This window comes from Rhea pennata, chromosome 1 (genome assembly GCF_028389875.1).
Source record: "Rhea pennata isolate bPtePen1 chromosome 1, bPtePen1.pri, whole genome shotgun sequence".
In the NCBI taxonomy this organism is placed as follows: Eukaryota; Metazoa; Chordata; class Aves; order Rheiformes; family Rheidae; genus Rhea; species Rhea pennata.
This window is the reverse complement of record NC_084663.1, coordinates 76416141-76443871: the sequence shown is the minus strand read 5'-3', so window position 1 is coordinate 76443871 and position 27731 is coordinate 76416141. Positions and strand designations below refer to the sequence as shown.

The window sequence follows — 27731 nt, the reverse complement described above, 5'->3', positions numbered from 1 at the left end:
TTGTTGCAACATACAGCAGAAGTCACCAGATGGTGCTATTACATACTTCTTTCCAGTTTATTTTTCCTAGGACATTAAACATTAGTGTTGTGGGAAAACTCTGTGATGACATTGGTTCTTTTGCAAGTTCTTTGTGAAGATGAAGCAAGGAATTTAGCTGCATTTACTGTCTGCACGAATCTCTTCAGGTTCTTGGAGAAGATCTGCTGCCTGGGGGCAAGGCATCACCAGCACTGAGCTAAGACTCCCAAAAGAAGATGCCAATAGTGCACAGGTAAACAGAGAAAACTCTGTTTACCGAGTGGCCAGTGCATATAAACTAGCAAGTTACAGACAAGATGTTCCTCAAATCTGTATTATGTACTTCTATACCCGCAGGAAGCAGTTGGGCAAGGTCCTGCTCCTATGAGCCAGGTGAGTAACAACTGCACAAACGTATTCAAACGCAGAGATCTGGTGACCTGCTTAGAACACTTCCAGGAGGGTTACAGAGCTGGATGTTGACATTTTTATTACATATATAGTGTTAACTTAATTCTCTATCAACTTTAATATTTCTCTAGAAGATATTCCAGATTGGAAAGTTAAAATTATAGATTTAAAAGCATTATTTTAAATGCATACATCCTCTGTTTCATATAAAATGAAGGGACAGATTACAATTCTGAACTTTTGAGTACTACTCTTCTGCTAAGTAGTTTAATAGTCACGGTGGAACAAACTGACAGAATAACATGGAGTCTCTTCTTTATCTGTTCTCTTCCAGAAGGAAGCATTAACAAAAGCTAGCAGAGATCAACAGCTACTTTACCTCTGTGCTCTGCCTACTACAAACAGCTATGTGAAGAACAGTTTTGTGTACAGATACGTGTGCTGTGTGATAGCGCTTAGCATTTCAGAAGAGATCAGAAGACCTTCCAAGCTAGTGTTGAGTAGAAGAACTCTTAAGATGAAAGCACTCAAACTTTTCTATAAAAGCTTTGTCTGTTGCATGTGTGTTTATGGGAGAATCACATTTCTACCTATTCCTCCTCAACCACAGGGTTCTATGGAAAATTACTTCCAGTAGTGGAAGAGCATCTTTAATACAAAAATGAGCTAAAAACTGAAGTGCAGCTGCTTCTTTAGGAGGCTGAAGACAAAAGTACTATTCTGCCTAACAAAGATGTCACCACTGCCAGTTACTCGTTACCTTACAGGCCAGCCACTCCGTGCAGGAGGACAGCAGCCGGGACATAAAAGCACATATGACTGTCCAGTCAGAATGCTCTGAAATTACTCTAGATACTTTGCAGAGCAGCTGTTCCTGCACTATTTTGACTAAATCAGATACAGGAGCAATTGTAGAAGCAGTTATACTGTTACAGGAAGCACTAACCTCTGGCAGAAGAGGAGGGAGATAAGATGACAATAAGATGACAAGCAGCCAGCTGGGAAAGGTAACCTTTTCATCTCGCTTAGGTGTGCCCAAAACAAAATACGCAACTGCAATTTAATAGTGTCTGTTTCTTGCATTGCAAGAAACAAGAACAACCACACAAGCCTGACTGCAGCCAGCAAATCAAGGCCTCATTGGCTCTGAAACAGCAATCTTCTGGGGACAGACACTATGTTTTGTTATTTCAGAATCATCTTCTGCTATTTGCCAGATCTTTCTGGATAGTTTTCAAAAGCATAACCAAAAAAAAAAAAAAAAAAAAGTAGAAATCGAAACTTTTTTTGTTGGGTGTTTTTGTTTGTTTGTTTGTTTGTTTTACCTTCTTGACTACGCTGAGTTTATCCGGTGCATGATCAAAGAGTGTGTCAAAGGCATCGCGTTCTGGTTTTACAAAAAACATAAACACAATGTTAAAAAAAAAGAATCAATATACCTGTAACAGCCAAGTATGGAAAGCAAGCTGTGTGTCACATGCTTGAGCATCTACCTTAGAAAACCACAGAACAGAGACTCAAGCTAAAATTGTTCCCCTATTTTGGCATTTAACCAATGCCCAGAACAAACTACACTGCGAATTTTAGGGGTAACTGAAAATAAACATATCGTTCACCGACTTCCCTTTTCTGCCATTCATAATCTGTACACAAAATATACAGGTTGGGAAAAATTAAAATGAAAAAAATTTTCACTGTGCTTGAATCTTAACTTAGCGGGCTAATGGAACATCACCTTATTTTGGTGCTCTACAATATAGCAATAATTAAAGCTATGTTCACAATGACTGTTCAGCATCAAAATCAGATACTCCTATGGTTAATTTTAAGTTTATTAGTGGTAACCTTGACTTCAGTAAAGCTTAAAATGGAACACGTAAGACCTGATTCTGCAATGTACTAAGAACAAAGCTTACTTACCTGTGTTTTCTAACCCAGTTACAGTATGAAGATTTAAATTACTGTAGAAGTGTTACACCTTCACATACTTTGTAACAATACCTAATCCAATCTAAGATCTACTAAATTTAATATAGAAGTGCAGTATTTCACATTGTGGTAGCTTAGAACTGACTGAAATTCTCCAAATAGAGTTTTTTTGGATGGAACTGTCATCATCAGGTAAAGGACCCTAAAAAACCCTAACCATTTGCAGTTGTGCAAAAAACACATCAAAAAGCACTGCTGGAAAATTCTGGGGGGCTTATGAGCTGCTAAAAATTTTCATTGGTTTCAACTGTTTTTCCACATTCACATTTGCAAAACACATTTTAACACTTGCTATTGTAAAATAAACAAACTTATTTATTATCCAAACTCTTCTGCTATCTAAGGATATGTTATATACCTTCCCACTCCCTCCCGTGCATTACTTATTTTCCAAATACCTTTTACTCATTAACGCACATACTCTGCAGTGAAGGAAAATGCGAGTGTTTGCATATTGCAGCTGGGGAACAGAAACTAAATGACTTGTTCATAGTCTCACAGAGTCCTTTACAGGAGCTCACATCTCTCAGATGAGTGGAAGTGATTTAACGCTACTAACAAAACCAACACAGTCAGAGTCAGGCTATGTAAAAAGAGAAAGACTCCTGGAAGCAACAGCAAAACTCTTGCTATGTGTTTAGAAGACCAGTTCTCTGGTTAGTAAAATCCCTGGTGAGCAGGGAGGGGATCAGATAATTCATGCAAGATAATTAGTACAGAGAACGATCGATGGCTGAATGCAGACAAGCAAATCAGAGCTTCCTTAGATCTTGAACCATAAGCCTATGCTTCAATAATTTTCATATGTTCATTTATATACTATTTAAATAGCCACACTCTGAAGAAGGTGCAACTCTTACTGTCAAGTGTTGCAAAGATTTCTCTTTGAAAGCCATAAGAACAGCACTAGGAGATTTTGTTCTTTGTGGCAGTGCTTTTATTCATTACATATGGATGAAAACAAACTAAGAGACCAGTTCAAAGAGCAAAGGACAGGATGGTCAGGCTCTACTCATTATGCTCCACATCCGAGCATAGTAAAACACCCACCCCCGCAATACATTCCAACTCTGCGGAATTGCTCAATACACTGTCTTAATCTGTTCAAGGAAAACAGACATAATTTCTGTGCCTGACATAAATTAAAAAATTTCAGAATCAACTTCGTTACTTACCAAATCTTCCCATCATCATCCTGCAAGTCAGAGCATTCAGAAATATTAGGTTAGTTCATGAATAATCACTTTGAAAAGACAAGACCATGGGCTTAACAGGCCTTTTCCTGCAAGACACTGAGGGCTATCCACTCCTACGAAGGCTAGAAGGCTGAGCATGTTGCAGACCAGATCCAGTGTGCTGCAGGAATGTCCCCAGCAGACGACCAGGAAGATATATTTTAAATTAATGGAAAAGTAAAATTTTTAATACATAATTATGATTTCTTATGTATAGTCATTTTTATGATGAACAGTGAATGAACAAATATCTTTCTGAGTACAGTTTCCACAAATATAGTCAGCAGAGAATACATCACACCGCTCAGAATGACCTTGGTTAGGTGTTACCTAGCCCATTTTTATCTGTTTTCTATGAAGGAAGAAAACATATACCATCTCTCGATGTTATATAATTAATACAGCCACATATGAATCATTTTCACAGCTAGTGACATTAACAGACATATGCAGATGTTTACCATCAGCTGAGAATCAGGCACTGATCTGCACAGGGAAATCTGGAAGTATTCAATATAAGTTAGATTCTTTGGCTCTGGTGATTCTTGTACCTCTACTTAAATTTGGGTTTGCAACATGTATTAACCTTTTAATATTGTATAATATTAAACAACTGAATAACACACATGTATAAAGCCGCATGCCTATCTGTAAGTATCCTTCTAGCTGCAGATGTCCAAACACCATTGTGGAGATTGCATCTAACAAAGCTAAATACATTGTCCAAGAGCACAGGAGTGCAGGGAGGAATTTTGGCCTGAAACACTGAGGCAGATCTCTGATCCTACAAAAAACACTGACATCTTTAATGTCCACACAGAGATGTTATGATCTAATTTCTGAATGCTTCCATCTGAAAGATCTACCCTGCCGAGCAAGCCACATGGTATTTCATTTATCTTCAAAGTTATGGAAAGCTGAGCCAACTCTACAGGGAGCCAATACACTGATAAACTGTGTAAGCCCCTGTTAAAAGAGTTGCCTTCAGGCCACATGAAGGAGACTCTCAGCTTTTATTTTCAGCCAAAGTGCATGTCTACCCTTTTCCTTGCTAAAAAAGAAAAAAAAAAGGAAAAAAAACCACACACACACCCTGTAAAAACAAAACCAAGTAAAGCCATTGAAAAAACTGTGGAGAGAAGAGGTTTGTTTATTTTGCTGAGCTCTTTTCCTGAGGTGCTATATGAAATAGAGACCATCTCTCCTCCTACCTTTTATGAGGCATCACTCCAATTTTGAGAGGTATTTCAAGGAATTCTTTAATTCTTCCCCAAAGTATCTACACTGGTCCTTTATTTGAGAGGAGCAACACCACTGGGCAGAGATCGGTTATATATGGTTACATGCAGCAAAAAAAAAAAAAAATCCACAAAGGTCTCACTCTCAAAGAAATACCCAGTGAAAAGCTTTTGTCACACAAGACTGCAAAGACAACTCATTTCTGCTTTGCAAGGTGTTTCCAGAAACAAAGTTGTTTCTACATACTTAAAAAAGTAACACATGAAATTTTTTTAATTTAGCAGCAGGAGTGGGGAAGATTATGCCTGTTTTGTCTCTGTATATGATTTCACATCATACACTCACAGACACACTCCAACACTAAATAGAAAGCATTTTGTGCTTACTCTGTCGTAGTTGTGAGCTCCTCCGTAACATGAGTGGTCTGAAGAAGACCTTCACGTTTCTGGAAAACAAAAGGGAAGTTAGAAATTGAGATTGCATTAATTCAGGACAAGTTCATTAGCGATTCTACAGCACTGATTGTATTTCAGAAACCCTGAAGAGATGTTGCATAAAATGTGCTTGCTAAGACTAAGTTTTGCAGGGGTAGGACTGACAGAGGAAGCCTCAGTCCTAGAGCACTGGCATTTTTCAGGCCAACAGTCAAATGAATGTTTGGGAGACGTATGTGGATCTGCAGCCAACACACTTGCTAGCAATTCTCCTGAGAGCAGAGGCAACATGATGCCCACAACACAGATTTGAGTTTGTCAGCCCAGTCTTAAGTGCCCCACGGATGCTTGTTTATATCATGGTGTCAACCAACACTTTGACACAATTGGCAGCCTGGCTTTCACGAGGGGTCTAGACTAAAATAGCAATGACCACTGCCCCCAGGCCAGAGGGTTAGGTGTGCTGGCAAACAGTTTGGTGCAGGTGGGAGGCTCTCCTGGAGCAGGAATCTGCCTGAAGCCACCAATCACGCTATTGTCAGGAGCACATCCGCCAAGGAAATGAAGGGAGTAGAAAAAGCCTGACTACTGATTTCATGGTGGAAATTTCCCTTTTACTGGATTTTCTTTTCTCAGGTAGTTTTCTGCATTAACTCTTCTACCCAACAGAGAGATCTGATGAGATCAAAAGAACCTAATGAGACTCAACTTCAAAACAGATTTCTCCAGGCTCTATTAAGACATAGTCCCCTAACAGAGGTGGGACCAAAGTTTTCTGAGCCTTTACAGAGTTTGAGACATGGTTTGTGCCTCTCACTGGAGGCTAGAAGTACATTTACTTGATTCCAAAACTTTCTTAACATGTCCTTACACTGAGTATATGCGTCCCCTTCGAAGAGGAACACATCCTTCCGCAGAAGCAATATAAGAAATAAAAAATTTAAATCCAAGAAACAGTAGCAAGAATTCCTTCCCTTCCTCTCCCTGTTCAAAAAATGAAGGCAGTGTTGCTTTCTCAAGCCCCCCAGCAGCCTAGCTGAAAGCACAGTGGGAGCAGTTTTCTCCCACCACCATTCTGCTGCCACCACTCATGCCAGTGCCTGGCCTTGCACAAGATCTAGCCTGCTGACCACGTCTACAGATCCTTCAGCTCCCTATCACAAATCCATCTAATTCTGCTCCCCTGCAGTCGTCATAGCTATGATTTGTGCCAGAAGGTTTGATAAAACAAGCTAGGATGACACCACAGATGGAAAAATGAGGAAGTAACTGACAGGGCAGTATTTTCTTGAATACAAACCAATGTTGCCTTTATTCCATCTCACCAAGCCTCTGCTCTACTAACATAACCTTCTGCACATCTTCCAGGCACCATGTACTTCAGGGGGAAGAAGCTACAAACTGTGAGCAAAAAAACTTCAGTAAGTGGTGACTAATCAATAATGCCTCCAAATATTTGAAGAGAAATAAGAATGGATGACAACACTGATTCTCCGAGGGGTGAAAATGGCAGCTCTGTAGCCCCCTAACAGGCAGCTGAGCACACTGTCCTTACAATGAGCCTAAGTCCATCAGCCTTGCAATCCAAAAACAAATGCCAATCTTTAATAAAACTCTGATTTTCTGCATCACCACTACCAGATACACTTACTCTCCATCCTGCTTTGCCTCTGACCTTTCAGTTTGCAATTCAGACTTCAATAGAATTACTGCAAAAATACCTCAGATCTCCCAGGGGCACCAAGGTGGCACATGCTGCAATTTTAAAAATGAGCAAGAGGAAAAGTAAGTACAGAAGACAACCGTTACTGAGCCTTGTAAAAATAACCAATATACAGTATGCCTTAACAGTTTTTATACTGTTTTCCAATAATGCTTTTGCTGAATCACTGCTGAGCATTTATATGCTGTAAATTCATGTTTCAAATATCAGGAGGTAGAATAAGCTAGGAGAAAAGTCTCAAGATATTCAGTTCTCACTGAAAGTAGGCATTAAAACCACAAAGTTTCTTCCTCCCTTGCCCTAACTGAGGAAGGCTGGAACAAGAGGTAAATGCTGAATGATCCACGTATTAAAACAAGTACTATCTTATTAGACTCTTAACTCAGCACTTGAAATGGCTATCAATAAGATCTTAATCAAAAGACTCACCTAAACTCTTGCTCTATTAGGATACCTAGGATAACTTGAGCATTTACTGCCGTGCTTAAAACATTCTATTTTAATCAAAAAACAGAATCTAGCAACACAGGAAAGTCTTAAGTCTAGTACCCAAGAACCAATCAAGATTCTTAACAGTGAGCAGAATTTTAGAGAAGGGAAAAATCACCACCTGTCTTTTAAGATCTCAAATACTTTCTCTATAGCACAGTGTTGTCATAGCATTTTTCCATTTTACTAGGAAGGTCACTGAAAATCAGAAAAGAAAAGGTCCACAGCACTTACGCAAGCTAATAAGGTATTCTGCATTGCTCTGATACAGTCTATGAAAATGCACATGCTAACTTCGCTAAGCAATAACTTGTTAAGCCAGCCTAACTCTGGCATTTTCATACTGTAAGCACTGCTCTTCTGGGCAAGAAGCTATATGATGTGCCACCAGCTCAAAATATTGACAATGATAAATCTCAGTGCCCAGCCACCCATGAAAGTGAGACTTAACTGATCTTGAAAATTTCAGTGTGGATGTGTTCTTGCACAACACTCCTACAATATCTTGCAAGGTTTTCTTGCTCCTGCATCAATTTTGTAATTTTACAAAGAAGTCACTTTTAAAACTGTTGATTAATTTCTTTAAATGCACATCCAGGCAAGACGAGGCATTTAAACTAATATTTCTCAGATAAAATATCTTATATTTATCATGATCTAGTTTGGCAGAAACCTAATCATGACTGAGATATTTAAAAAGAGATTGTTTAACAATAATATTGATGATGATAATCTACGATATAATAGTTTTCTTATTATGAGAGAGTAAAGAGAGAGCTGGAGGACTGCTGATCACTTTATACACACGTTTTTCCCCATACCCTTTTAATATAATTAAAAGAAGATAAAAAGGATATCAGTCTTCTCTTCCTGTTTATGCTGCTTCAAACCTAACTCACAGTTCTTAAAACGAAAGGACTACCTGAAAGAACTGTCTAAAGGCAATTCAAAAGCACTTCTAAAAGATAACATGTATATTCATTGTGAGCCAGGGATCTATTAGTACCCATTTACACCACACCATGTGCCTCTAGCGCACTCAGGCAGGCAGCCTGGAAAATGCCATTATTTAACCTAATGCAAAATGAGGTTTGCCTAATCAACCACCATATAACTTCATCACGTAAGGGGATCTGCATTTGCGAAACAAGAGTTTGGGATTATTTTATCTTCCTTGTTCTTGAAAGGAATTCTACTTGAAAATCTGACAGCCCTAACACTAGATATACAGAAAGCATTAAGGCATTTGCACAGCCTGCTGCCAGCAACTGAGCCTGCCTTGCAAAAACAGCATTGCCCACCACCACAGTCATGGCGTGACCAGGAGAGCAGCCAGCAGGAACAGCTCTGCCTAGTACTTCAACAGCTGTTTGGAAAAGCTAGATTCAAATACTACAGACAATAATGCTGTGGAAGTCTCTGCTGGGATAGAAGGCAGGATAAAAAGCCAGAGTATGTATGCTCTGAAAATAATGTCTTTGTAGACTGAAAGGAAATGGTTAACATCAAGCAGAGCAAGGAATAAATATAGCAATATCTAGGGAAGTAGACAAGAAGTCAAGGTTCCTCAGGTCAGACCTCATCTCCATAACTAATGAAAGCTAACAAAAACATGAGGCTTTGAAAGTAATGATGAAAGTCACAAGTACACCAAGGAAAACAATACGTCAAAGTCTGAACAATACATCTTTGGGGGAAAACAGTAACAGGATTTTCAGGCAAGGAAGAGTCTATATGCTGAAACTCCTCCTTGTACTATTTGTGTTTGAAGGGCTTCTCTATTAAAAAAAAAAAAAAAAAAAAAAAAAAAAAAAAGGTATAAATCATTTACTAAACTGCTGAAAGTTAGAGGCACCATTCTCTTTCACAAAAACCCCATCACATGCTTGCAGCTTGATACTGCAGTAGCAAGCAGCAATCCCAAGCATATTAGGCATATGATATTCTTAGGACCAGGTTTAAATATTAAAAAGCTGGGTTCCTAGGACTAGGATTCACTTAACAACTAGGACAATTTTCTAACTGAAGAAAGGCAGAGGGACAATGGAGAGCAGCAGCCTGCAGTATAAAAATCAGCATGATAACTAGGGACTGCTCTGATTACATTCTCATACTGGTTCATACTCACCCGCACAACTACCACTTGTACAGACACATGTTCAGGCAGTCGAATAGGAGCCCGAAAATGCATTGCCAAAGCTACCAGAAGATGAAGAATGGAAATCAGATTCTTGCCATGGATTGCTGCAGGGAACAGGGAAAAAGGAAGCAAATGAAAGCATATTGAACCCCGATTTGAAACAAACAGCTCTGGAAAAAGAAAAGCTGTAGAACTGAAAAAAAGTCTATAGTAAGCAAAGTCTTCTGTCTTTCTTTTTCTTTCTTTCTTCTTTTTCCTGAACTAATAAAGCCTACAAAATAATTTTTACAGGCAGTAAAGTCTAGACTCAGCCCTCCCTTCATGTTACCTATCTAACTTAAGAGAAACTTCAGCTACCTCTCTAGTCAATGAGGAAAAAGAGCTGGACTCGATTATCACTCTCTTTCCACTACAGAATACTGCAAAATCCTGCTTTTAGCAGACTTTGAAAGTGGTAGTACAAGCTTGGTTGCCTGCGAGAGACAAACACCGTCCACTACCTGGATGAAGGGATCTCTCAAACTCCGTTCTCACTTCTGGAACATAACAGGCTAGGCTGGAACTGAGTGTGCTTTTGGCTTAGCCTGTCAAAAGATGCATCTCTAGGCAGGCTCTTGCCTCTCACTGTGGTGGCCAGAAAGCCTAGACCATCCTCTAGTAATCGGACATCTAACAAATTTCTCGTAACTGTAGGGATTCAACTTCAGAGAGCAAACAGAAAACATTTTAAAGCATGTGGTTAACAGAAAACGTCCTTCAATTATCCCATAGCCCTGCATGTCTGGGAAAGTCCAAACAAAGGCTACATGAGAAGGTATCAGGTACAACCCATGCATGGATTTGATAGCAGTCTCTATGCAAATAAACAAAAATCAAACACCACTAGAGTACAGAGAAGCTGATCGATTTATTGGTTACTATATTTTCCTGGTCTGGGAAGCCCAGAGGAGGCATAAAAGCATCCTTACAGTCAACGTTCCACTTGATTGTCCAGCCATGGGGCCGCAGCAAGTCATGGACAGCTTCCAGCACCGTCTGCAGCTTTTGTTTCTGACCAATTTCAGACTGCGTCACTTCTGCCACATTCAGTTTACGGTCAGCTAATTTTTCTGTATTTAGAGAAAGTAACAGTGAAAAGAACAGGCAATATTAGATGGAACAAGGGCCTGCATGGGAATAAAGAGCACAGAGCACCAGCCATCAGAGCTGGCCTCAGCTGAAAATTTTACAAGAGTGATTACCCTCAGAAAACAAATGGCTGAAAGCAAGCTTTTCATCAAAGTGTGTCAACTCCAGTAAACTCTGCAGTGGAAAACAGATAAAGTCTGGCAGAACATGTTTCCAATCTGGTTTCAAAAGATATAACTTTCAGATAGGCACAAAGTTAATAATGGTTGTGCCCCTGGTTTTTTTTTTCCCACTGCTGAAAAACTTCAGTACAATTCAGCATCCTCTCCACAAGGAATTTGCACCAGTTTAATGGACTTTTTTAATAATGGAAGTTCATACAGGGGGGAAAGGGGGAAAGGGAAGAAATTTTGCATTTACATTTACTTTAGTCTAAAAAGCTTTAGTTCAGTTCAGCTGAAGTTATGAATTTCAAGTAAATCAAAGTGCATCTCCTCAAACCCTTAGAACAGTATCCACTAATAGATTCATACCGGTTTAGTGAAACTGATTTAAAAATGTAAATTGGCAGAATATTGTCATGTTATCAAGATGGTTGATTACTTCTAAAAATGAATTAATGCAGGAAGTTTTGCTAAACATCATTACTAAAAGCTGAGCTCTGTTTCTGTAATATAGTTATTTGTTACCAAAATCATACACAAGTCATTCTTTTCTTTCTCTGCATTGTGACCCTCACCAAAGACACCAGAGCTGAATTTCTCTCTCTCTCTCTCAAAAAGCAAGCTGGGGAAGGTTAGGGTAAGAGCTCTCCAGCTGCCAGAGAAGTGGTAACAGCCAATGTCTTTTCTCCCTCCAGCCTGGGGAAAAAATGGTCACGCTCACTGTGCTGTTGAGACTAGGAAAGTAGGAAGGCAGGACTGGCTGAGCATATTCCAGTTATGTATTATTATTGCTGGTTTTAAAACAACAAAAACACACTTCACCAAAACAGCTTTCTCAAGACAGGAGAGGCTTCAAGATTCTTTTTGAAATGTTTCAGAGTTGTCAGAACATGTTATTCCAATAATGGAAATATTTATGCTGTCAAATTCAAGACTGCTTTTGTTTGGGACATTTTATCTAGCTATAGATATAAAAACAAAGGAACAGAAAACCAGTGACAAACACCAAAATATTTTACTAAGCCAAACAGAAGACACTTGCATGTTATCAGTTCATGAATGCTTTGAACATTTTAACATTTTCTAGTAACAGAGTGGGTATTTTTTTAAAAATCAGTATCTGAAATATTAACTGGAAAAAATGTTCTTTAGCCAAGATCTCTGAGTCTTTTTTTCATACCGATTGCCAAAAACATTTAATATGATTTTAAATGACCGTATAACTTCAAAAAAAAAAAGAAGAAAGAAAAAGAAATTTTATCCTACAATGTTCATATTTTGGTCATGTGTTACAGCTCCTATCTATTCTCAGTGCAGGTGAACCATCAATTCACCAAGTAGAAACTGATTTTCTCTCTCCCTGCCATGGCGAATACCAAGCCACTCCAGCCTCTCTCAGGCTTGCACCTTGACAAAACCAGCCAAGCAGTGAGCCCTTCCCAATCAGTCGCACAGCTACTTGCTAATCTCTGAGCTGCTTCAGAGCAAGCCCACTGACAAGTCATTTTTTCTGCCTTCCCCTCAACACATAGATCTTCCTGAAACGTCTCTCCCACACAAGGAACAGTAACTGCTAGCTGAGGTTTAATGACCCTGCTGTGCTGTCAGCAAAGGGAGAGCAGACGAGTGTGAAATCAATGGCTGACTTAATCTCAAGGCCTCAAGTGCTAGGAGCACCCCCGCCAGCGGGACGTGCTTCGCTGCCTCTCGCATCACTCAGGCACTGCGAGGATGGCTAGACTCAGCGGCATGCCTCTTGCTGAAGAAATCAAGCCAGTACTGAAGAACTTACGTTGTGACAATGCAAGATCGACGACGACTTGTGAGGGCTTTAGGGCAGGGAGATGCAGGGAGGGTTCTCCAGTCAGCGGCCCAGTGGGAAGAAGATGAGAAAAAGCCAGTGCAGTTAAAGCCTCAAGCCTGCAAAGATAAACTTGCCTAACTTTCCTTCTGTAAGACATGCTACTGAGTCCAGCTAAGCTATGTGTGCACATACAACCAAGCATTTTGCAAATCCTCTGTGGACCTAAGGGTGCAACTGTGGCCTCTGCACACATCACTGATTGCCTAAACTCCCTCTGACAAATGGTTACAATAAAACACATTACCGTCAGCTGAAACAGCAGGGTCTTCATCAGGAAGTGTGATTCTGCCCTCTTATTATCCTCTGAAGTCAGACTGTGGTCACGTACCAATCATTACCTTCAGCAAGAGAGACTGAGGCAAACTTGCACGTCTGTCTGCAATGCTGTTCCCAGCATTCCAGAAAGGACTCTTACAGGACTGCAAGCTCACCCCACTTACTTCAAAAGGCTTCTGGAGAAGCCGCAGTAACAGGAAGCATAGCTTGGTGCTAAGACTGGCAAAGTCCCTCAGACAGACACTTAGGTAACAATAAAAAATTTGACCTCCAACTTCTGAACAGCCTTAAAGATATCACACTAGAGCTGGTAATTCACATAACATAACCCACCGGATGCTGCCCCAAACCCGTAACCGTTTTGTATTCATGCAAATACTCCTCAGTCAAAGCTACACCACTTCACCTCTGTCCACATCTGAAGGGGTATCAGTCACTGTCTAACCAAGAAGTGTTAAAAGCACTCATTTTGTTCCTCAAGCTATTTTAAGGGAGTTTTAACCACACACAAAGCAGTTATTGTTAACTAATGTTTAAAAGCTTGTGAACATTCACCAGAACACTGCACTGTTACTTAAGTAGCATATGCAGAAAATTCAGTAAGTAGCATCCATTAGAGCCAATAAAATTAGCACCATTAAATCTTCTTGGCTCACTCTGACACATACAGCCCATATCCTAGCCCACACTTAAAAATCTATCAAAAGTAGATTGCTTTCATTTTACTTATCTGGCTCCCAAGAGACAACTGGAGTGTATTTACCATGGCGCTTGGAGCTTAAAGTCTCTTTGTGTGCTAGAAGTGCCGCGTGAAACCCTGCATCATCATTAGAAGATTTTTCCATCATGCTTCCTGAGTGAACACTGGATTGCAAAGGCAAGGGAGTTGCCAAATCACAACTGCTTTACTGAGTATAACCCTTTATGCATCATTCCTCCTGACACGCATAAGAATGCATTAGGAGCACATGTCTGTTGTCATGCACTCTATTTGTCCAAAGTTTTTTCTAAAAATAATTCTATTATGATCTCAAAAAAGTTCTCACCCCAAAAGCTTTCAGGAGTGAACTCCACAGACACAATTTTGGACCATATAGCTTCTGCTTGATCCCCCCCCCCACATCATAAACATTCATCTCTTCACATTTTCTCTTCCACATTACAGTTGTCTGGCTCTTCTTAGTCCACAAATCAGATATCTAAAAATCATCTTGATTTCCTCCCCTTTTAAAACACCCTGTGAGAACATGGAGAAGGTGACACTGTAGCTATCAGCAAAACAATCTGCACCTCTGGTGAGATGGTGAGTTACTGCACAGACTTGCTGCCATCTACAGCTTTGGAGAGGATTAATTTTGTGCCCCTTCTAGTCCTTGGGGCCTTCTTCTCTCATGTGAACTCACCCAGCAGCTTCTGCAGCACCTGTCCATCATAAAGGTCTTCTTCAAGTTGTTTGACAATGATCCTCTCCTCCACCAGCACATCATTTATCCAATCAATTAGAACCTGAAATACAGAAATGGGAGACAAATGACTAAAAACCACTGAAATATGTTCCTTCTATCCCAGGCAATAATCAGGAACAAAGCAAGGCTTACCCTGTTTCCAAATCACAGAGAAATAATGGTGAAAAGATGCTTCTGTTTTTGTTACTTTTAATTCAGGTCTTGGAAGAGCTGGAAGTTTAGTGGCCCTCTATTTTTCCTCATTAAAATGTTTCTTTATTGCACCAGTTCTAAAGCAAGTAGCAGCTAGTGGCTCTGCAACAATATTCCTTGCTAGTATCTATTTAGCCTGGGCTCCAAATATCATGTCTTACCTGCAGACCTACAAGTAGAGGACAACAATCCCTTGAAACTTAGCTGGCATGGAGACTCTCAGCTTTCCCTCCACGAATTTCTATTCTGCACAGACACTGAATGGTGGGCCAGATGGAAGTATTTCAGAGAGAAAAAAGTATCTGCTCCTATTAATATGAGCTAAATAGATCCATGAGATGTATCTCTGCCATTTAGCAAAAAGACAAGGCATTTTGCGTTAGAGCTATTGCAAAATAGAGGCGTCTGGAATTAAATTTTTGGTCAACTGGACCTAACAGCTATCCTGCAATATATACGATAGTCCCCATATACTGATTACCATAATTAAAAAAAATCATTCAGTTGCCTGCAAAACAGGAGTAAGCATAAAGAATCTTTAAAAAGAAAATGAACCGATTACATTTTTCAGGTGCCAAAGATAACAATTTCCAAATAGTTACAGGAAAAACAGTGTTGACAGTTTGAAGTTGGCAGTAGTATTTTCCCCCAATTTAATATTTGGAAAATTAAAGGATTTTTGCAAAAATAATATAATTACGTGGGAAGAGATTTAATGTTTTTCTGCTAAATCCCATGTTAGAAAAGAGGAGTACAGAACTGCCAGTCAGCAACATGCAAAATCCATTAACTAGAGCCACTAGAATCGTAGAAAGTCTGAATTTAAAATCATAAGGTTTTTAATTTACTTCACATAAAATTGTGGATTCTTTAGATTCACTTCCTGATTACACCCCATATTTCTGCCTCTACTTGGCAGTCATGATGGCTAACAACTTTTTTTTTTAATATTGAAGAAATTATGAAACAAAAACAAGTATAGCCTTCCACTGGAAAACACATGCTTTGGCAATAGTAATAAACACGAACACTTAAATATGCTGTTCACAATGACATTTAACTAATTCTGCCTAACTACCCAGTTTCATTGAATCTATCAACCTCAAGAAAGTTTTGCTAGGCTTAATTTCCACAGTGAAGTTTACAGTTCAAAACTGGAATGCTCATGCTTCATGTACCTCTAATCTCCATCTCCAGTACCTCCAAAGCACTCTGAAAATGAGCAGGGCTAAAATTCAGCTCTAAAAATAGCATATGAGTGGCAAATTTTAGCTGAGAGATAATGGCAACCAGCCAATTTGGAGAGAGTAAAGATCAGATTCAATGCACACACATATAAATCATTTTGTACTGAAAGGAAGCTCCTTAAAGGAATCATTTTTATTATGAGATTTTTCTTCCCTCTAGGCAGCTGAGAAGAAAAAACTTTTTTGATGAGTTATTCACAAGGTAGCATCAGCAACACATCAGTAGTGGTCTTCTCTAAAGGAGGTAAAGGGAAAGTAGAGATGATGTTAAAAAACAGATGTAGAGACCTGAGTATGTACTCTGTATCATTTCAATCACACTCCACTTCTCCTCTGCGACCTTACAAGAACCGTGGCTATCAGTTGGACCATTCCCTGTATCTGATGGCCTCCTCTGGATGATTACAGCTACCACTACCCCAACACATACAACAAAGCCCCAGGCTCTCACTTGCTTTCACATTCATCCTATATCACTTGTTACACAGAAGAATCATCCAGTTTCTCCTCCTCCTTCTCCCACCTCATGCTTCCCTGCTGCAGCACCTTCCCAGCTCAGACTGACAACAAATTGCCCATTGTACCTCCCCTGCTCCTGCAGCCCGGGACAGATGTAGCCTGTGGATCCACCAGCTGACCTAACATTTGAGGTCCTGGGTTGAGAGGGGCAGCGCAACGCCCTGCCGTGGCAGGAACGGTCTTCCTCCTACTTCAGCCTGTGGTCAAGAGAGAAATGGTGGGCCACCTGCCTCCCAGCACCTGCTCCAACACGCCCTAGAAACAATCTTGCTCCTGCGTCACACGCCTGATATAGATCAAATGTAGGGAGAGAAAAATGTCAAAAGGACTGCTCCTTCTGCATTTTATCCTCTAGTAGTTCTCAGGACCCCTTCAGCAATCTCTGATCATGTTAACTCTCTCTGCTCAGTCCTTTTCCTTGGGATTTTCCAAGGATCATAACACGCTAGCTACCATCAGGAATAGGGTGCCAAACCCCTTGGTTTTGTTTGAAATCATCAACCAAAATTAGCCTATCAGAAATTATAGCCAGCAAAGGCTCAGTAGAAGATGCAGCATCAACAAAACAGTTGGCAAGGCTCTACTCCACAGATGGGAAGCCATGACCACATTTGGAGAAAAAACTCCCTAAATGCACTTGTCTCTTTTCAGTCTTTTTCAGGGCACAGAGGGACGTTTATGGTAAAGGGCTGGAGGAAGATGTTACAGCAAGTTTTTAAAGCTAGTTAAAGATTGCCACAGCTGAAAGACAGCAGGAAGAGAGATACCATCTTTGGTCTCAAAGACTATTCAACAGTGCTACAGAAAAGCAGCTTCTCAATAATTAGACACTTTCTTGTCCCAGGTCATCTAAAAACAGATTTTTGCAGCCTGTTAAGGCAACTGTAAAGTTCCCAAACAATATGAGCTTGATACATACAGACATCGACAGAGAACAACCGAAGAAATCAAAGACATAGAAGACTTGAGTCATCTATGAGATTTATAGTTGACGACTTTCAAAAAAACATCATGTGCAGCTGAAATTATCATTTGAAATCAGATCCCATTTAAGTCCTTACATGAAGCAGACAGATTTCCAGAAGTGCTCAGTAGCTTTGTTAAGGGAAGATTCAAATACTAGTCTTTTGAAACCTGTAATTAATATTTTATTTCCTCTTTCTAGTGCTGAATGGTATTGAAGTCTGAATCTACAAAATGCCACTGGATTATAAATAAAAACCTGAAAGTAGCTTTTTAATGTAGGAGTCAACATTCCTTTTTAATTTGTTTAACTTTCGCAAGGGGAAAAAAAGCAACACAATTTGGGCTTATTTAAATGACTAACACACAGAAATACTTTGACTCTTTTCTCACGGAAAGTCAGCTCTCTAGTTCTTCATAGTTGCTCCCTTATGCAAAGACAGAAGCACAAAATATTCAAAAACCTGAGTTTAACCTAAAAAGTTAAACACCTTGATAGAGGCAAAGAGTACCTAGAGGAAAGCAGACATAAATTGCAGCCACAGAGTTGTTCCCATGCATGAAAATATGCTTAATCTGAACCTGTCAAATCCCACACTGCTCTACCCCATTCCTTCACTTCTGTGCCTGTACTTTACACATCTGCTGTTCAATGCTAACTTTTAAGCCAGAGCAATGTTTGGTGCATAAAGAAATGGTGCAAGAGACAGCCTGCAGGAGTGAGGAAAAACTTTCCTGCAGCAACCTTCCTCCCAGCACCACCACTATACTTCTCCTCCTGCACCACGGCCAGCGAAGCCAGAGTAATGTCTCACATGTCATTAATGATCCCACATCCAGCAAATATCTCTAACACATCCTCAGTCTCTCTTCTTGTTCAGCACTTGGAGACTCACAGTGTTTGTTATGGTATCTTGCTGGATCATAACTTTACAGAAAGCTACTCTTCCAGAAAACCTTCTATAGGTTAGGGAATAAACAGTGATTTTAAAACTTTATTATAATATCCCCATGTCCTCAATACCATACTTGCCCTTCCGTGAACATCCACACTCATAGAAAACGTTCTTGAATTGCATCAAACACTCAGACGCACATGTTCGTCATTACAAAATTTCCAGCAGTGCTTTAAATTCTGATACATACATTTATAATACCATTTGTAGGGCAAACACACATGTCTGATTCAATGAGCCATGCTGCATTACTAAACACTGGCCTGAAAACTGAAATTTGCCATGAGGGTGACAGCTGAAATAAAACACTGCAAGAAATCTAGAAGGAAAAAAATCATTTGCCTTGTTCACTTGTTTTTTAGTTCATGTAAGATGGGGTTTCGTACCAAACTACACCAGCTTCATACATGAAGCATTTCTGTTCTCTAGGCTGACTGCTCCCATGGTGATGAGGCACTTGCAGAGTTAATCTGTAGAGTTCAAGGGCGTAAGAACTCCATGATCACTGCTACATAATAATGAATAAAATGAAAAACAAAACAAAATATACCAGTGCATCCGACACAATGGGAAAACAGGAAATCCAGTTACTAAAAACAGCAAACAAAGAAAACCTTGATTTTAATAACTCCTTTTTTACCCTGTAGGAGCTGGAAGAATTAGGCAATAAAAAACTAAAAATCTGAAAGCTTTACTGACTTCAGGGTTGAACACGGAAATTCATATTAAAAAAATCGTATCAGACCTGAAATCTTTTGACTATGCACAAAGCTCTGCCAGCCTGCAAACAGAGATCTTTTGTTTTTTAAGAGCAGACTATGATGATAATAAACAATACCTGTTAAGTCATAGTTCTAGTTCCGGATCATTTTCATATGTGCAAGAACATTTAAAGCATCTATTTCAGCATCCTCAACTGACCAGCCTTCAGTGAGGGAGATTCACTGTGTATTTGCTTTAGACAGACTAAGAAATGGTTTGTTTCTATTTCCCCCCCCCCCTTTTTTTTTTGGGGGGGGGGGGGGGTGTCTTTCTGCATTACCACAACATTATACAGTCTGCCTTCCAGAGCTACAACAGCCCTGTCCTAATCACTTCCAAATGCTCACAAAAGTTTGCACTGATCAACAAGTTTGCGCATCTACTACGCATGCAATTCTTCTGACATCAGACAAGCAGGAAATAAAACAATATTTTGTGGAGACAAAGAGATACTAAAGCAGTATCAGCAACAGATACCTTTGCTTCCTTTTTCACCACGTTTCCATTTACCTCGACTGCAAGTGAATGACAGGAGAACTGAAATGCTCAAAATCAGTGCTGGCAAACCACTAGCACTTCTACCACCTCTGGTGTTGAAAGAAATTTGGGCTGGCACCAGTGAAACTAAGCTATACTGCCAAATTTTAAAAGGCACCAGACACTATTGCTCCTACTGACACATTCATCCTTGAGGAGACAAAACACAGAACTGTTCTGAACTATAAAAACCTTTGATTTCAAGCTCTCCGGAGAAGGCAGCCCTTTCTTCTGGCTGGCACTGCACAACACGTAACATGGCCAGTTCTCTTGCAACACTGTGACTCTTAGAAAAGTTGATTAACCACTGAAGAACACAAAACAAGTAATAAATTTTTCCCCCCTGCCAAGTTATACAAATTCCATGGCAAAAAGTGTTTTTGCCAATATATTTCAAACCCCTCCCCAATTTACAGATTCACACCAACATAATGTTAAATGTCTCTCCTGCTAAATCTCTCTGAAAACTCTCACCTGATTAGAGGCATGCAAATGTTTAGCAATTACCTAACTTAGACCATTTTCACGTGGACACTCTACAGGATCTCTCTCTGTCCCTGGATGACAACTCTAAGGAAATAATTCCCAGTTAGATGTTTCTTGCACTGGCTGCTCCAGTTTAATTGCTAATACATTACTCTCTTCACGTAAGTGTGAACTGGCAGAGTGAACCAGAGCCTCATTCTGTAATGCAGTGTAAGCACTCAAACCAGTGTTGCTGTGTGACTGATCTTCATTCCCTCCAAAGGTTTTCAGGGTTTTAAAATCAAAAAATACAACCTTTCTAGACTATGATATCCCTGGAAGACTCTACAACTCATTAAATTCAAGAGCAAAACTTTCAATGCAACAAAGGAAATGCAATCTTGATATTCCACCTCCTGCATCAGAGAGTGCATTGGGTTCCTTCATTGCAACCACTCTGGTTCAACTGAATTATTCATCATAATATCTCTGCAAAGAAACCACAGTATGTTTTGAAGGAGTAATGCAAGACCACTGTATCTTTTCAGAGAAATAAGAAATTTGGGTATTAACAAAGAAAGAACGTGCAATCCACCTCATTTAAAATCATGATATAGTCCAGGTGAATTATGATAACAAAAACTTAAGCACAGCTCCTCACTAAACTGGGTTTGATGTGGTTTTATAATCCTAACCATACTACTGCAATGTTAATAACAGATCTGTTGGCTTGTTTTTAAGATATACCAAGTGCTGAGGTATATGTTCACACATAGGGTGCACAAGGTTTCCTGGAAGCAATGTGCAGCAGCCCACCCCCCTACTTGGAGTGAATATACATCATCCAAAGTGTTCAGACCCATCTAATCATAGCTACCTTGCGGTTTCTAACAAAAATGATTTTTTAAAAAAATTCTTCATCCAAAGGAAATGTAGTAGGAAATAAAAGACAAGCACAAAAAGTTTTTTTGGAAAGAGGCTGTATTTATTCAAAACTGCCAGCACTTCTCTTCCAGCTCAAATTATTTTATGTTAACCTCAACCACTTAACCACATAGAAATGGTTCTCCTAAATACTAGTCTCTCAGGATCAAACCCTTCATCATACACAGCACAAACTGTGTGTACTCCTGAGGCTCAAAGCCACATCTCATGTCAGCATAGCTAGGAACATCATCATCCCCAACACCTTAGGCAGGTGTCTCCAGTTACAATACAGATTCTGGACAATCTGGCCCATTTCCTAGCACATAGGTAAACTAAAAGCTTTCAACCTCCCAGTCATACAAGACATGTACAAAAGGATAACCAAAAAAAATGAAACATGGGAGGCAGAGGCACTGAAAACAAAACAAATGTGTTTTGCACATCCTGACCAACAGGACTAAAATGCCCATTGAACATTCTGCTCCAAGAAGCCATTAAGACCAATAATTTAAAGAAGTTCAAGAGCAGCACAGGCTCTTTTTACAAATGCTAAATTATTCACTGCCACAGTAAAAATGATGAGAACCGTGTGGAAGATAATCAGAACAAACTCATGTTTAAGAACTTCTGAGCAACTGAATTGCCAAGTCATGAGTTAGCAAGTTCTTGTGAGGTAGAAAATCATTGGTTAACCTAATCTTTTCCTTGACATACAGAATGGGCTGGAAATGAATTCGATTAGCTAAAGCAGTTGATCAGCTTACTCTTCTGTCAGTCTCTGTCCATGCTCTGAAAGACCATGATGCCATTTAATATAAGAGTTGAGGGCAGATGAGCCTAGTCTGCCTGCTCTCATGACTGAGAGCATTCTTTTTTCTTCTCTTCTTAAGCAACAACAGAATATAGGGCAAGAAGAATCTCATTTCCTACCTTCCTATAATGTCAGAGTCTCCCTTTAATTCTCCTCTACCATGCCCTTTCTTATTTCAGTCCTACTCTTTCTTTTCCTGAAATCTCATTGCTGCTTTCCAAGATTCCTTCCCTGTTCTTGTTGTGACAGGGAGCTCGGATTTGTGTGTCACTGAGAAGAATGTACGTGCAGCTAGATTCAAGCTAAGCATTGATCCTCCATTTATATCCCGTGATTATCAAAGTGATCACGGAGCTTCACTCCCTAACTACCATAGGCACTCTGACATTCTTTAAACCTTTTATTTTTTTTCTTTCTTGGTTGCTTTTAGCCTTACCAGTACCATCCATGTTGGTGACCTTAGTTTTCACAGATATACTTCAGTAATAAGCTGTTATTCCTCAACTGTACTCTTCCTAACCAGCTTGTAAATAACTCTAGCTCACCGTATAAAATTTTTTAAGATGGATAAAATACTGATTTCCTACCTTGATCAGTTCTTTGAACTTGGGGTCTTCTTTTGAGTTAGGATCAATCATGGTGCGTTCCTCATTCTCCTCTGTCGAAGTAAAACAGAAAACTTTAATTAGATCCACTGCAAATGTACACTGTTGAGAATAATGCAACAATAATTATTCATGAAGTGGGCTGGCAGCTGATTAAGAAATGACAGTGCCTAGTCATCACCCTAGCAAGGGAATATCCAATGATCAAAGTGTTAGGCATTTTTTTTCAGAGAACTTCCCTAAAATAAGATTGTCTCCACTGACCTTCCTCAGCTCAGACTGTCTGTATGCAGAATACACAAGAAAAATCACCATCCTAAGTGGTGCATATCAATATTACCACACCAAAGACTGTAGTCAATTAATTTTCCCTGCCTTCAATTTGTATTTAATTCAAATTTGAAACCACCCTTCCCAAATTATACCATCTTGAGTTTAGCAAGCTTATGGCACTATGCTCAGTGCAATGGCTGAGGCTTAGGGTGATGGTTTGTGCCTCTATTCTCCTGTTCTCTGAAATTCAGCAAGTTGCAGGGTCACAAGCATGCTGCTCAGAAGGCATGAATTGCTTATCCTGTGGTTAACTTTCAGTGAAAATGAGCCCAATTTACATCATTTGTACTTGGGCTTGGGGGAAGGACACAAAGGAGATTTCTCAGGGGTAGAGTCCTCTATTTTTTCTATTGCTGTGGGATGGAAAGATGTGAGAAATATTCTCCAATAGTGAGCAGGACAAATACAGGAGGCATAAATGTAAAGACTAATTATTACAAAGTATGATTTGATACAGAAATATCAGTAGTGAACTTTAGCTCAGCCAGGTTAACAACTAAACAAAGTTTGGCAAGATTATCTTTACCATAATAGTGCACATGGACACATGCATCAAAAAAAATGTTTAAATTCTACCAGAGATAAGGACAGCAATATTTAAGAAGCAGCTGGACCAAGTCTGGTATTTTAAATTCTGGCACATGCTTTCAAGGAGTAGGCCTCTTCCTGCACCCTTCATTTTAGTTCCTTTAGTAGCTAAGTGATAGCTGTGGTCTAAGTTAGATTTGTAATAGCTGTGACAAGCTGTGATCTAAGTTAGTTCAGCTACTACACAACAGGAACACAAGAATAGGTGATGGTGTCACAGCTATTTGAGGAGATCCACTTATCTTCAGCTAAAATAAGCATTTGCAGAAACCTTATCTTTAGCTGAGTCTAGACGGCAATATGGAAAAGATGTTTATTTGAAGTCAATGGCCAATCTCCCACAAAAAAGAGATCTCATACAAGTATTTGCTTGCCTGAACTTCATGTGGAAGACATCTTTGAACCCTGATAAAGTCAGTGTATCCCAAGCAGTTCACCTAGGCAGCCCAGCCTGTGTGTGTTTCTCTCAAGTACACGAGTGGAAACCATACACATTTATCCTTCCCAAAAGCAGCACCACATTCAAATACCAAAGTGAGGTCTGAATATGCTGGTAATCCTAATTCTGATGAACTGAGGGCACCAGCTTCAATCCTGGAAATATCATAGCCAAATTGCAGCATTATGCTTGGACCCACTTCTCAGAAAAGCTAATTAGACCAAGTGGGTTGCTGCACTGATGCAGTTACACCATTTGTGGCTTTCAAGTTACACTAAGCATTTCTTGGTGGTACTGTATTGCTGGATGTTGACATTCCTTCCAGCATGACAACAAAGGAGAAGTTTTGATATGACCACAGGTCATGCCACAGTCACCTGGCATAAAGGAACCCTTTAAAATCTGCACAATGACCAAACTACATTGACTCACTATTACTGTGCTGGACATCACGGCTGTCAGATGGGAAACTTGAGATTCACACATTGTAGGTACAAGACCGACTATACCATCTAAGTTGTGTTACACCTTTCCCAGACATTTGGATTTGGTATTTCACAGGATCTCTAATCTGTTTATAGAATAAGTCTCTGCTATCTGAACACACTTGACAAATTTCCACAAACCTAGGAAGAAACATGAATTATTATTATTCTCTTTTTTTTCTCTCCTTTCCTTTACTTCCTCATTGCTTCTTGGAATGAGTCAGGCAGTCTAGCTGTAAGGAAGTGACACACAATACACACCCAAAACCCTGCAAACTGAAGCTCTGAACAAGATTTGATACACAAGGGAAAAATGTTTTGAAAATTTACCTCCTTTCTATGAATACTTATTCATTGCCTTACAAATTTCTGTCCTCCTAACATTTAATTACTGTTTCCCGAGCCTAAACGCTCATCTGTTCATTCAGTATCAGATCCCATTTTGCTGTACAGTCAATTTGCAAAGTGGCAGCAATAACCAAAGGTAGAATATGGTATCCACTGGTTAACAGCACTGTAGTATATATGGTGAGATGTGGTGGTTTAAGGGTTCCAAGAGAGCCTAGGAACCATATCACACCTTTCTGCTACAGACTTGCTGTGGGTTCATCCTTCTGCACCTCAGTTCCCTATTAATATATGGAGAAGATACCAATTGCTTACCATAGGAGGACATCTGTGAGGATAAATAAAGACTGAGATGCACTTGGACAATGGGTTAATGGTAGTGAAGTAAATGTAAGCAGACAAATTCAGTATTATTTTCCATCTGATTTTTCACAGATCTCAACTTTTTATTTCCTTTCACAATAACTACAGAGGAATTCAACTGCTCTACCACTTCATTGGACAACTCAATTTTCCTATGATCTACTTAAGAGCACAGTTGGCATGTTGCTCTTTAAATTCCTTTTTAGCCCGTCTCATCTACATCTGCAACAGCCCACACTCAATTCTCTCAGTTTCAACTGAGCAATCTATACTCAGCAGTAAAGCAACAGGTATAGGACCACAGTGATCGCCCTCACTAATACCCAGTAAGTCTAGGCCTGTAGCATGAATACTGTACCTAGTAGTGTATCTTCTGGATGAATGTCCACGGTGCTTGGGTTCATTGGTGCATTGATAGCATTTTTACCCTCTTCTTGCAAGTCACTCACTAAAAAGAAAAAAAAGTAGACATAGTGTAATAAATGTAAAGTTTGCAAGACACGTAAGGTAAAAGAGGGCATTCATAATAAAAGAAAACATCTGGTAGGCACATTTGAAAATAGGCCCAGAGTTAATAGAATTAGGAACTGCAGCTGCAGCGGAAAATAACATCCTTTTATACTTTGTTAAACTAAAGTCATCAGACTACCACATGAGAATACTTTGCAAGAGACTCAAATCTGCGGTAAGAGCAATCTGAGAGTGCTTGTTTCTCCATAAGAAATGGGTGTGAGCCCTTCCTGCAGGATGCAAGCAGGGGCAGACAGCAGACAGCAAACTGTACAACCAAACTTCTTTTCTGACAGCTCCACCACCACTGATCATCATCTTTTCCAACTGCAGAACACCAGCAACTACTGTTTGCTGTTGCCTTGCTATTGTTTAGATTGCGTGCTATTATTAAAAAGTCTCAAAGAACCCTAGGGAAACTTGCCAAGTCAAGATGAAAATGTATTTAATTCTAGCACTGCTGCTGGCTAAAAAAAATAGATACAGTATGGTCAGCTGAAAACAAATCTGTGATTTCAAGCTCTTATTCCAAACCTACAACTCTGATTTGGGGAAGTTTGTCAAATACCTCGCATCAGTAAAATACATATTAACATACTTCCATACCTCCCACAACACGAAAAGAACTGAATTTGAGGAAAACGGCTGATTAATTTTTCAGTATCTCTGCAGAACTTGCCAGTAAGAAAAGCGCTAACAATGCTATAATGTTTTTACATTCTCTAAACTCAGGTGACAATTACTTGTTGCAAGTCACAATACTGAAATACACACATTTGAAATAGGAGATACCAAGATACTGTAATAACTCCCATCCATTCAGTGACAGTGCTGTACATGGGATAAGATCTTTTGTGGTGGCATTTGTGGTATTTTGGTCCTCTGTGGGGGCAGGAGGGAGGTGAGGAAGGGGGTTGAAGTCCTGTACTCCTGTACTATTTTGGGAGGAAAGCAAGGATTTCCAGATGAATAACTAGAAAATCTGCAAGGCATGCTTCTCTGGGAGAAGAAAACGAGGAACAGTTATCTAAGAGTCACAGTATCCCAACAGGCACTTCCTTCAAGAACAGTCACTATTTCCCTTTCCTGTTGGAAAAAATATATATATATATATATATATATATATATATATATATATATATATCAAACCACAGGCTAATCATTTGCAAGCAGCGTGCATACATTACCAAATTCCAAGTCAGTACTCGCTGCCCCGCCCCACTCTGCAGAGGGGTAAAAAAAGAGATCCTGCTGCCTGGGAGGAGGAAAGGGAATAACAACACACTACAATCTTGACTCCTTCTCTCGTAGATACATGAAAAGACGCTGAAAGCAAATTACCACACTTCTTAATGGCAGCTCCAAGATTTACCGCACGATATCATGCACAACTAAAATCCTCAGTTGTGAAATGCTGTTCTTATGCAATCAATGAACACTAGTCTCGCAGATTAAGACCTTATGTCTTACGAACCACGTCAGAGTGGCTGGTTGGAGTTAATACGGCACAGAACCTGCGGGAAGGAGTACGGCGGTATCAGCACAGCTTGCTTTCTGTATTACACACCTTCTGTGGGAAGGGAACAGAATAGCATTCTCAATTGAATACAGCACATAGCATCTACAGTCTGAGATTTAACCTCTTGAACAGATATCATTTTTAAAGAAACTCTTAGTTGTCCCTTTTCTGCATCTATTCTTATTTTTTGGAACAATTTCCAAACGAAAGACAGGGAGCTAAGAGGCCTCATGCAACAGACCAAAACAGCTCTCACAGCATGCTTTACCCAGGCTATTTGCATGGGGCCAACTGGAGCTTTCTCACTCAAGCAGCTCCTGCACTATGATGCCAACAGGAATACAGTCATAACAAGGCACAAATAAAATTGCGTGGAAAGTGGACATTACAGGTATAGATGTTTAAAATGCTGTTAGGACTACTGTTGCCCAAATTCCATCTAAACTGCACTCCTTTTGAAAGTACTAGTCTTCCTCCTTGATTTTACTCCCTTTGTTACAGCATTTGTACAATTCTGGGAGAGCCAAGTGTTCAGCATGTTCAGGGCACTGCTGTACTGAATGTTTTGCAGATGCAAAAGAGA

General features: G+C 39.7%; 1 protein-coding gene across 2 annotated transcripts in view; it reads right to left on the bottom strand.

The window, feature by feature from the left end:
* Positions 1-27731, bottom strand: part of PARVB (parvin beta) — a 64149-nt gene that overhangs the window by 13990 nt on the left and 22428 nt on the right. For both annotated transcript variants that reach the window (XM_062592372.1, XM_062592382.1), the window contains exons 2-9: positions 25478-25567; positions 22546-22616; positions 14517-14619; positions 10650-10790; positions 9670-9785; positions 5282-5340; positions 3597-3616; positions 1758-1819 (exon numbers count right to left, since the gene is read on the bottom strand). In XM_062592372.1, the coding sequence (XP_062448356.1) occupies positions 1758-1819; positions 3597-3616; positions 5282-5340; positions 9670-9785; positions 10650-10790; positions 14517-14619; positions 22546-22616; positions 25478-25567 (662 nt within the window). The remainder of the gene's footprint in view (positions 1-1757; positions 1820-3596; positions 3617-5281; positions 5341-9669; positions 9786-10649; positions 10791-14516; positions 14620-22545; positions 22617-25477; positions 25568-27731) is intronic.